We start from the raw sequence: 11,464 nt of genomic DNA, 5'->3' as shown, positions 1-11,464 counted from the left end.
GTTGCGTGAAATCGTTTGCCCATACATCAAAGAATACATCAAGTTAAAGTGGGTGAAGGCGGTGGACTATGCTGTACAAGCTAAATTGTTCATCTACGAACTACCCAGTTCGAGTGGCTCAAGTCGTTCAATGGATAAAAATCCTCGTATACTTTATTCCGATGAAGATATTGAATTTGAGGGCGACAGCAAAACATGCATTGCGTTGGATAAGCCGGTCATAATTCGACGTGGTTTCAAGTACCGAATTCGATTCGAACTAGACGTTGAAAATTACCCTTTGTGCACCAACATCGAATATCACTCTCAAAAAGTAAAACTCGACCAAGGAACCACAATTCAATTCCATAGCCCCGATGAAGGCAGCACACAAGGACTGATTTATGGCATGAAATTCAACCGCATTTAAAGGCGATCGCAGTTTGAAAAGGTTTGACCAATCGAAAGTTTAGTTAGAATTGAGAAAAAGAATCTGAACAATAGATAATCAACAGTTGTAACTGAACATTTTTTTCGATTACAGACTGTAAAACGAAGGAAGGCTATGGAGGACAAAACGATATTAGCATAGAGAGTAAGGAACACACTATGAAAAGGCGGAGAAATCGACATTTAAATTTTAATAACGAATTACAACTTAACTCATTCCATTGACTGGATTCTAAAATAGACAAAAAACTAAATCAACGTGTAGTTCAATATTTTTTATGGTTCGATTTTCAAATTTATTATTACGATCTAAGCTATGGCCAACCATTTTTTGTTTTGTCAAAAGTTGTACATGTTTTGGGATTATTATGTTCAAGCATACGTATTCACTTGAATTGCGTATAAAATAAAGACTTTAAATTGTGATTTGGCTCTGACACTTTTCATTCTTGTGTTCATTCCGACGATGAAGTTACATGTTCATATTGGGGAGAGAGAGAGAGTGCAACACTGCGGCTGTATTTTCCAATAAAATTCCCAGAAAACCAATTGGCTTCATCGGGTTGTTCTATGGTTGCAATTCAATTGTCAATCGAGTCATCAAATTGTTGGACCAAGTATTGAAAGCGAGGGGCAAATCACTCTAAGTCTTGTCTGAAAGCATATATATCTCTTTCAACGTTCACATTCACGTTCACCATGGCATCTATTCCCAAATTCATTGTTGAACAAATCAATATGTGGATACAACATCGTATGTGTTACACTGCAATTAAGACTTGTTCACAATTATGTCGAGCTGGTCGTTGGCTCAACACTACCACATTAATGACTGTCTTTGTGTGCGTCATGGGAGGAATATGCGGACACGAACAAATAAGGTAATCAGCATCGAAAAAAACCATCCATTCGTTCGATTAGAAAATAACAACTAGGCCGAGTCGTGAAAATTGGATGCGAAGCAATGTATACGAATAATGTCATGAATACTGCCGACAGATACAATATAAAATTGCCTCTGACTTTCCGTATAATCCTTGGATTCTTTTCTATTAAATTCGATTGTTGCAATGCTCAGCCGGTGAGAGCTTGTCAAACGACCTGCCAGTTCATATAAAAATCACTCATTGTTTGCTGAATGAAGGACGTCATTGTTTAAATCTGTGTGCTATATTCTTATTTAATCGAAAGAAAGGGGTTCTGTTTCAGAATACCATGAATTCATTCTTAATTGGTGTATATTTTGTGTAAATTTGTATTTTGTTTCGATCGATTATCAGAATGCACCATTTTTTGCTGAAATAAACTCATGTGACGGGTTCAGAGAATGGCATACAAACGAGTGCTTCATGTAGAATACGACGCATTGTCTGTTTGTTTATTTATTTATTTTGATCAATGTTGTATTTGTTCTAGTGACACTGGCCGATGAACGCAATTTTGTTTCTAACTCAAAGCTGAACGACGTATATAGAACCGATTGTATTTTCGGATTTGCAGATTGCAAAGGAAATATGAGCAGTGAATTTTCGTGATGAAATGCATCTTTTAGACTGAACCAGTTTCCATGGCGTCAACATGGATTGGTTTCAGTGGTGGCGAACGGTACGGAGTATCAAGACCTGTCAACACAACGCTTCATCACACAAGAGCTGCAGCAAATTTGCATGTTTGAGTTGGATCACTGAACAAGAACGACGTAAGATTGCTGTTGATTTATTTCTTTGCTCTTTTGAATGGTTTTGAACAAAAGTTTGATGATTCGCGAAGTAAATTCAATTGAAGTGAATAAACCATGATTTTTTCTTTCAGGCAAAATGGGCAATTCACCATCAAAATCTGATGTGGAAGCATCACAGCCAGCAAAGCGGTCGTGCAACCAGAGTTGCAGTGAAATCACCAGTCCGAAGAAGCCAAAGATCACTGTCGATCCATTGCACCTGACCGATATCAACGATGATTGTTTGGAGGTGATTTTCAAGTGTTTGGGTTGGGCCGATTTGGTGAATGTTGCCGACAGTGATGAACGCTTCGTTGGTGTCGCACAATCCGTTTATTCCCGTCGCTATCAATCGAAGGCAGTCTCTTTGAACCTCAATGCAATTGACTTCAAAGCAGCACACGATAAAAAAGCACACGCTGACCCCAAGATTGGAAAAGAAATTGCCGAGGCATTCTTTCGTCAATTCGGTCACTTGGTTTCGAGTGTGTCGTTCAATTCCATGGCTCAGTATGCAATCAACATTGAGAAATCGCTGCTGAAACACTGTGCCGATTCACTGACAGCTTTGGAATTGCTTTTGTGTCGTCACATCAACTTTGAAACACTCAACGAACCGCTGGAAAAGGTCGAGAGCCTAGCAATCACCAAAAGTTTCTTGGGTCAAAAGTTGTCGAAGCTGAACATTTGGTTCCCGTAAATATTAGTTTTTTATTTTTCGTATTTTCATCCATTATTATGCTTCCAGTTTTAATAACCGATCTAATTATAGGAATCTCGTCAGTTTACGATTGGTCCAAGTGGAATTGCAGCAACCCAAGGCATTGGAAGTAAACTTCGCACAGCTCAAGCAATTGGTGATTTACAACGAAGACCAGACCATTCCACAAGCAACAATCGGTGAACTGCTACGATTCAATCCACAGCTCAAGACGCTGATTTTGCAGTGCAAATTGGATGTTGATTTTCTTCAGCGCATCGCCGAATGTACGTCGCTGGTGGAAACGCTTGAGCTATGGGCGCCAAATGACCGATTCGAGAGCTTCGGTGAGCAAAAGGTTTCATTTGAAGGTGTCAAGAAATTCAAGTTGAACAGTTGGTTCCATTGGGGCGAATTTCTTCTCGGCGTGCCATTTAAGTTCAGCAAACTGGACAAATTGTCGCTGAATGGATTCAACGAGTTCAAGGGCGAAATGTTGAATTTCATCAAGCAAAATCAAGATGTCACCGAACTCAGTTTGCTGCCGATTCTTGATGACTGGGATGATTTGACGTTTGATGACTTGGAATCAATCGTCGTGTCGCTTCCGAAATTGGTTGAATTGGAATTTTGTGGTGACCTGTTCACCCGAAAAGAGTTAATACTGTTGCTGTCGAAAAACAAGGACTTGAAGAAAGTGCGGCTTTGGATGCCTGAGTGCGATTTCGGTTCCCCAAAATTTTGCCGTTTCCGAAGTGCCACCGAAGTTGAATGGATCATCACGACACATTCGGTCAACACGAAAAGTTGTGGAAATAACAAGCGATACGGTTATATCAAACTTGAACGCCAGAGTTGATTGAATTAACACACAAATTATGCATATTTTTTATGTTTCCTCAAATCTCATTTATTTGTTCTTCGGAGAATACATTTATTTTATTCAGAGTTTAACCATTTCTTATGATATGAAAAAAATAGAATTATTGAGCAAAAGAAAGATTGGTTGTTAGAAGATTGTAGAAAAGATAAAAAAAATCGTAAACATACAATGGAATCGATATGAATGAAGCTATTGTTTGAAAATCAGTTCAGTTTCAAAGTCCTGAATAAAGATTTGCTTGAAAATTCCAGTATTTGTATTTCGTCCTTTTCTCATGCACTCAATGGTAAAGTTAGAGGCTTGTTGCTCAGTAGCAGATGGATATAAATGTGAACAACCGCACCAATTTCATCGCACCATTCAGTTCGATCGTACTTCTTCAAGAAATTGACACACTTGTCGGTGACTTTTTGTATTTGTTCGGTGTTACTGTGATCCAAAGGAAGTTTAGTTAGTACAATAGACTGGAAATCGGGGTCGAAAAGGAATTGTCGTCGCTCTTCCGACGTTGCAGCAACACCTTTACACCGCGTACAGGAACAGATCATCTTGCGACGTTCCCATAGGATTTTTTGCCGCTTATCTTTCGATTCCACCAGGAACATGAAGCAGGAGAATGTAAGACGGTCGCCCTTCTTAATAGGTCGAATTGTCATGAATATGTGGTTTCCATCACCCTCAGCCGTCACCACATTCGGCGCACACGAGTGCCTGAAATACTTCTCGATGAGTCCCGTGGGATTGTAACAAGTGACAAGTCGCCCTTGATTCATGCCCGACAGCAACTTCACGCTTCCTTGAACCGAATTGTTCTCGAGAATTTGAATATGATAGAAGACAAGATGCATCAAGAAACGACGAAGTTTTTTGGTTCTGAAAAATGCATCGACCTTGGGCATATTCAGGAGTTGATTGTACACCTCATAAGTTAAGCACATCATTTGGTCGGGGCTGATCATGCTTTCGTTGATTGGCAATTTCAAGAACGCTTCGTATTGCGACTTTTGGTTTGACAATGAATCGGGCAAACATGTTGGGTTCGATTTGATGGTTTCTTCGACGAATTCCTCGAGTTCGTCTGCGGTCGAGAACATATTGATGGCCAGCAAAATTCCTCTCACATCGTTCATCAGCGAACCGTTGAGCTGGCTGTTAGTTGAATATACCAAGCCACATTCGTAGTCGTGAAGCGGATTGTGTCGACACTTGTCGGAGCAAAACATCGCGATCGCACACTTTTCACACGGGATCAGGTTGGTATAACCTTTCAAGCAGATATTGCATTTCTGTGCTTTGAGCTCGAACAGGTAGACCAGGAATACTTTTTCCACCACAATCGTTTGGCCAATATCAATGTCTGCTTTGGCTACGACCGAGTAATCACCATCGGCGTCGCGTTCAATGTCCACTACATTTGCCATGCACGGAAACTTTTCGTTTGGTTCGAAATCCAATTTGGTGCGGAAATGTTCAGATCGAGACCGGCCTTCTTTGATTTCTTTCAAACAGTCAATCTTTCGCTGATCCAATTTCGGCATCAATTCCGCTGGGTAGCCGGCTTCCTTGGCCAATTCAATATCCCGTAGACATTCATCGAGACGTTTCATTTTGAGGAAACAAGCCGCACGATTTGCATACGCTAAGCTGATGTTTTTCGATCCAGGTTGAGCGTGGCAAATACTTTCGTTGTACAATTCCAATGCGTCAACCCAACGGCTTTGACCAAAGTGTTCGTTTCCTTCTTTTCGCTTTTGCAACGATATTGAATCGTTTTTGATTGGCTTTTGTCCAGGTTTGGTTTGCGCTCGTAGATTTCTCGTCATTAACTTCAATCTTGCCTCTCCTCCGCTCAGAGCAAAAAGGTCTGCGTACAACGCGTTTGCTTTGTTCGATTCCTTTTGCCACAACATGAAAAAATCTAAGAACGAACAAATGTATTAGGCTGTGAAAATTTGGAAATTATTTTGATATAATTTAGATTGCTTACGTTGATGTGTTTGAGATGAAAATCAAAAATAAACTTCGGCTTCTTTTCGATGGTGATCAATGGTAAAAGTCGGAGCAGAATGTTATACTTTTTTCTGGGTTCAAGGTCAATAGAAATGGCGAACAGAGGATTCAATTTTTCAACGTCAACTACGTTCTTCTCTACTTATCACATTAAGTCACTGAAGTCAAACCAAGAAAATATAATGAATAATAAAGGATCAGGCTTATCACCTTTTATATTTATATCATTAATACATGTCTTTTATTCTCATTTTCTTTTCTGTAATCTTGAGTCAAACCGTTTGTGTCCGTATGTTTTGCCAAACGTATGTAAACTATCACAAAACGAGTTCCATAGAAATCACATGTGTATACGCTACGCATCTACATTCTCGTTACACATCTACATATATATATATCCACACAGCCAGCCGCATTCTTCACACAGCGTTCTGCGCGTTTGTGTGCTAGTCGATGTGTGTTTGTATTCTCAATTTCGCAAGATCATTGTGGTGGATACTGCAATTCATAAACAAAGCTGTAGCGCCATTCAAACACAATGTTTGTTTTTGTATTAGTTAGTTTATGTTTGCTGAATTTCGGTCGCGTTCGGCTTATGTGAAAAGGAGTTGCGCTGAATACGTAAATGATTAGGCTCATAGCATTTCCATATTTTACGTAATGCAAAACGTAGCTGTCGAATTAGGGCTGTTGCTTTTGATCCGGCATGAGAAATATTATTGAGTCGGAAATGAATGTTCAAAATCTATTAGATTATCATTGAATCTGAAAGAAGTAGACTAAATTTAGCGAAATTAAAATATTTTATTTTACATTTTCGGATCGATTAAAATTTTCGTGCAAGTGAAACATTAAATTCATATTCTGCGATGGTCCATTTGGTTGCAAATTTCATCCACAATTTCTTTAATCAATTTCCATCTCTATGATCGAAGATTAAATTAATTTTTCGAAGATATTTGCTGTTTTCGATGAATTGAATGATGGTTTGGTCTTTGACCGAATAACATTTCAAAGATACTTCCGTCAATTTTAAATTAAATTTCGCGAACATGGAAGTTTCAGTATTATTGATATGCCGACCGGTTAATCGAAGTTTGCTTGTATTCCTATTTTGCCCAACGAAATCAATCCATTTGTGACAGTTACTTGGAATAGCGTCGGTTTTAAACTTTTCTAAATTTCCGAAGGTTATATTTTCCGGAACACTTTGGAAACAATGCTCCATTGGAAGTCTTTTCACTCCTGAAATCAATTTGTCGTCGATTGTATGAGAAACCATTTCATTCTACCAATTAATTTCAAGCGTCTCAAGTTCCGTAGAAAATTCTGCTATGCTTACGATTAGCATGCGTTAGATGTATGGTTCGAATTTGTGTATTCTTTTTTAAAAAGCAGCGTCGTCAATGCGGCCAACGTCCTCATGCTGGCTAATATCAATGTATACATAAAGCAGATGGGGGAAATGTCAATTCGATTGACGTTAAATCTAAAATTTTCACATATTCCAAAAACAAACGACGCATTGATGGAAATATGTCATTTACATTTAATAGTTCACCGCCGAACTTATCATACGTGCCATCAATATAAACATCCTCAACTTTTTTGAATGGCATTGTCATGAAGTCAAAAATGTTGCCTTTGTAACTTCTGATGTTGATTCGCATCAAAGTGTCAGAACAGTATAAATTAATCATTTTGGTTATTTGTTTTGTTTTGTTCTTTCGTCATACTTTGAATAATGACCAATTTTAAGGGAAACAATCAAATGTCCGCAATAGCCTTCACTGAAGGCCCTTCAGTCAAAATTTTGAGTCACAGTATAATCATTCCCACCAAAAATAGAATAATAACAAGAGTGTTACGGTTTTTGTTGCTGTCGAGGTTATATTTATTCAAAGATCTACTCATTTATAAACAGCTTGCCTACAAATTTAACGATAATTTACAATTCGAATTCAGTTTTTGAGTAAATAGAAAACATAAAAATTTATTATAAATTATTATTAATCATGTCATTGATATTTATTATTATTGATTAGGCCTTCATCATTGTAATCCTTATTTTGTTAAACATTGAACATTGAAAAAAATATAATTATAAATTGTGAAGGGAATAATATCTAAATAAAAAATGAACAGAAATGAAAAAAAATATTTTTTTCTCAATACTTGATTAAGGAGTAGATAAGCAAATAAGAACGGAAAAAAATTAAAAACAAGTCGAATATGCAATGTCAAATCTTAAAGATTGTTGGTTGCAAAAAAATTGAGACATAAATTGTTAATTGTTTGAAAAAAATTAAAAAGGATGTAACAATTGTAAAAAAAGTAATTCTGATTTTGATTTTGAACTTCGGATAATTTTTCTCAATATAACATCTACATAGCCAGAAGTATTGGTGACAATCGCCGTGCAATATTACGCATTAAAAGATTCCGACGATTCATTTCATTATTCTACTATTCATTCGTTATTCACCCAAATTGACGAGGATCATTTTGTTAACGACGTTTGAAGGCGTAATCATAAACTACAAAAATATTCTCAAAATCCTGAAACTAAACGAAAAAATATCGAAATTGGCTAACGCCAGAAAAATCATTTGGGTTAGGGAACGGGTGTAATTATTTGTAAAACGAGGTGCATCATGTGATGCAACGATATATGAGTTAGAATGCATGTGACCCTATGATATTTTATGACCGAGTAGAAAAAAAGCAAAAGCAACCAAAATTACTATACGCCATTTCATCGAAGCAAAATATTAAACCAAAAAGGTCAATTTTTAATTCCAATTATATATTTCGATCTAATTTGTGAAATTAAATAAACAACTCTGCTATGCTGAGTGTCTCTTTATAACGAAAAAAAGCACTCATTCGTTTTTTTGTGGTTTCACTTTTCATCACATGATTATGATTGAATCAGGCAAATTCAAAGAAAATAAACGAAACATGGATTTGACGTACGAACGAAGAATTCCTGATAGTCAAAGGTTATCGCTAAATTTAAATCAATTATCACATTAAATTACATTCTGTGTGTTCATGCAATAGTTACTATACGTATGTTCAGCGAGGATGTTCTCTACATTGGTCACTCTATTCTAATATTCACATCTATCGTGTGCGTTAGTCGACATGATTTCTTGGAAAGTTAAAATTTGTTTAAAAACTCGCGTAGAAATCACTTTTTTGAGGAACTTTTCCGTTCGTGTCTTGTTGTTTCTTTTCTATTTTTATTTATATTGAAAAACATTCATTGTATCACATTTTCAAGAAATTTAGTAGAAGGAGATACGGACAACTCTCACATTCCATTGCATTCGTTATTTCAACTAATAAATAGATTACCGATTTAAACATATATGTATATTTTCGCACCAAATGTCGAAAGGAAAAGAATTGTGCTAAAAAACGAGATGAACGTATTATTTGTGATCAAATTGTTTGTTACTGCTTTAGCAGGAAGTTCTACTATTTCCGCGGGTAATTCAACACTTTCTAATTCAATTTTTCATCAACATTTTCTACGATAAGTATTTAATTATTGAGCTTTTGTTTTCACACCATACCCACGATTGCAGTAGACGATAAGCGAGATGAAGGGTAAGTTGAACTCTTGTAGTTAACATTCGAAGCAGATTTATCATATGTTAAAACATTTCTAGGTTCCGAATATCGAAAAGAGAAATAAATGAGCTTATAGAGGCCATTAAACAGGGTATGTATGCAATAAATGCGTAAATCCACTTCCACTGCCGAGAGTAATTTGAAAATTATATAAATAGTCTTACCTCCGTAAGACGAACTTTTCCGCATCGTTTTCATGGCGTTCAGCTTTTATTCAGATTTTGCCTAGGAAATTTATAAGAATTTTCAGAAAAAAACATTAGTACGTTCATGTGTTTTATAGAAAATTGTATTATGATTCCGAAAATCTTGATGTTGGGTATTCAAATTAAATAAAACGTCTGATTATCTTTGTTCTTATTGTCGTCTGAATACTGAAAGAATTGGAACAAAATGTGACGAGTCGAAAAAAATACCATTTAAAATAACCACATTTTTCTTGACCAAAATCATAACGCGTCTTTTTAGCACTACATGGAATGTAGAATACATGGAATATAGGCTATTGCATTTGTTTTTTTTTCCCAAGAAATTTTATGACTCTTTAGGACTTATTTTTGGACCGAAAATTAACTCTTCTTTCTATCCAAAGTTCTAATTTGAAATAAAGCAATTACGTCTAATTACAAAAATATAATAATGTTATGTTCATGTAATTCATGTTTGAGATAACTCAAAAAAAAAAATTTAATATTATTTTAATTCTCAATGTGAACTAATGTACAATCCACGTTCACATTATCGTTCCCAAAACTAAAATAAAATAATTAATTATACCATAATTTATTTAATTAATATAAATATATTAATCTTTATTTATTTATCTATATGATTTATAACCAAATTTTTTAATGTTTCTCCTATATATTTAATTTTTTCAAAGTACGGCAATTTAGTGAAAGATTTGTCTAATGAACTTTTTGATGTTATTCCTTTAACAATGATTATTAAATTAAATAAAGCAATTACTCCACAAGAAAGGTCATCTTCTTGAGTAATAAATGATTCTTTGAAATGTATATAATTTTTTGGATTGTTTAAAAATGGATATAGTCTTTCAATTACCTCCAGTTGTTAACGTTTCTTCTTTTTAACAATTTGAACATTTTCAAATGCATTCTCTATTACATTTTTTTTACGCTTTCTGGTTTCAGTCACAGGTTCAACTTTGATTTTTTTGGTTTTTTTGCTTTTTGAACTCTCAGATTTCCTCTTCTTGACTGGACAACGTTCATTAACTATTTCCAACATGATTTCTTCAATTTTGAGGTCTTCAGAAAAAATACCGTCTGATTCGAACATAATTAATTTTGATAAATAATTCCTTAAAATTATAACAAGTATACTTCGATTGAAACTACATTCCATGTAGTGCTTGAATGAATAATTTGATGGAAATATCAAATTAACATAAAAAGCAATTGAGATAACGCAAAAAGAACGCAGAGAGGAGCGTAGCGACGATCTGCGGTCTTGTTTTACATTGTATTTATATGGCAGTCCTTCGAATCCATAGAACAACATGAATGAGCGAAGGAGTGATTTGAAACTCTCATACAAAAGCGCGATTTTTAACAAAATTAAGAACAAAAAATGCAAGAAATTTTGAATTATTATACCGATTTGATACGAAAAAGGTAGGTTAGCGGGTACTAGGTTGTTCCTGGGCCCCTAATTTTATGAAATAAATCGGGTGGGCATGATAAAACCCACCTGGGTAGCCTATTTTGGGTACTTTCCGAACAAAAGTTCGATTTTTCAAGGAATTTTGAACTAACATACCGATTTGATACCAAAAAGGTGGGTTAGCGGGTGCTAGGTTGTTCCTGGCCCCTATTATTTTGAAGAAATAAATCGAGTGGGAATGATAAAATCCACCTGGGGAGCCTATTTTTGGTACCTCCCGAACAAAATTTCGATTTTTTGAAGGTTTTTCATAGGCTAGGTATCCTAGGGTACATCTGAGGTGGCTGAAAATTTAATGATTTTCAAGTCTAAAGAAGCACAAACGTTTGGTACTTGCAGAATTTCATTTCTGTTGGAAGCACAAACAAAAGCTGAAATAACGCCTTCATTTATGCTT

At 35.7% G+C, this 11,464-nt stretch overlaps 3 protein-coding genes across 3 annotated transcripts in view; 2 read left to right on the top strand and 1 right to left on the bottom strand.

Moving 5' to 3' along the window:
• Positions 1–6: 6 nt before the first annotated feature.
• Positions 7–3,739, top strand: LOC129568533 (uncharacterized). Its single transcript, XM_055446529.1, has 5 exons — positions 7–430; positions 524–1,310; positions 1,846–2,128; positions 2,242–2,845; positions 2,922–3,739. Exons 3-5 carry the CDS (start codon positions 2,008–2,010, stop codon positions 3,706–3,708), a joined length of 1,512 nt encoding a protein of 503 aa, XP_055302504.1. The 5' UTR covers positions 7–430; positions 524–1,310; positions 1,846–2,007; the 3' UTR covers positions 3,709–3,739.
• Positions 3,740–3,758: 19 nt separating this feature from the next.
• On the bottom strand, positions 3,759–5,913 carry LOC129568532 (uncharacterized). Its single transcript, XM_055446528.1, has 2 exons — positions 5,720–5,913; positions 3,759–5,650 (listed from the first exon to the last, which is right to left on the bottom strand). Exon 2 carries the CDS (start codon positions 5,640–5,642, stop codon positions 4,005–4,007), a length of 1,638 nt encoding a protein of 545 aa, XP_055302503.1. The 5' UTR covers positions 5,643–5,650; positions 5,720–5,913; the 3' UTR covers positions 3,759–4,004.
• Positions 5,914–8,905: 2,992 nt separating this feature from the next.
• The window catches only part of LOC129568575 (apoptotic enhancer 1 protein-like), a 3,483-nt gene continuing 924 nt past the window's right edge, over positions 8,906–11,464 (top strand). Inside the window, exons 1-3 of the mRNA XM_055446628.1 lie at positions 8,906–9,237; positions 9,336–9,357; positions 9,420–9,472. Coding sequence (XP_055302603.1) covers positions 9,117–9,237; positions 9,336–9,357; positions 9,420–9,472 — 196 coding nt within the window. The 5' untranslated portion in view covers positions 8,906–9,116. The remainder of the gene's footprint in view (positions 9,238–9,335; positions 9,358–9,419; positions 9,473–11,464) is intronic.

This window comes from Sitodiplosis mosellana, unplaced genomic scaffold (genome assembly GCF_009176505.1).
Source record: "Sitodiplosis mosellana isolate CC-2019 unplaced genomic scaffold, AAFC_SMos_1.0 Smas_scaffold_20, whole genome shotgun sequence".
NCBI classification, from domain to species: Eukaryota; Metazoa; Arthropoda; class Insecta; order Diptera; family Cecidomyiidae; genus Sitodiplosis; species Sitodiplosis mosellana.
The sequence above is the reverse complement of the archived record's forward strand: the minus strand, read 5'-3'. Positions and strand labels throughout refer to the sequence as shown.

Bases quoted from the DNA above. Each gene is read 5' to 3' on its own strand.
- LOC129568532 (XM_055446528.1), bottom strand. From the start codon at position 5,642: ATGTTGTGGCAAAAGGAATCGAACAAAGCAAACGCGTTGTACGCAGAC.
- LOC129568533 (XM_055446529.1), top strand. From the start codon at position 2,008: ATGGATTGGTTTCAGTGGTGGCGAACGGTACGGAGTATCAAGACCTGT. The intron at 2,129-2,241 runs GTAAGATTGCTG...TTTTTCTTTCAG, and splicing joins GATCACTGAACAAGAACGAC to GCAAAATGGGCAATTCACCA. The intron at 2,846-2,921 runs GTAAATATTAGT...ATCTAATTATAG, and splicing joins AAGCTGAACATTTGGTTCCC to GAATCTCGTCAGTTTACGAT.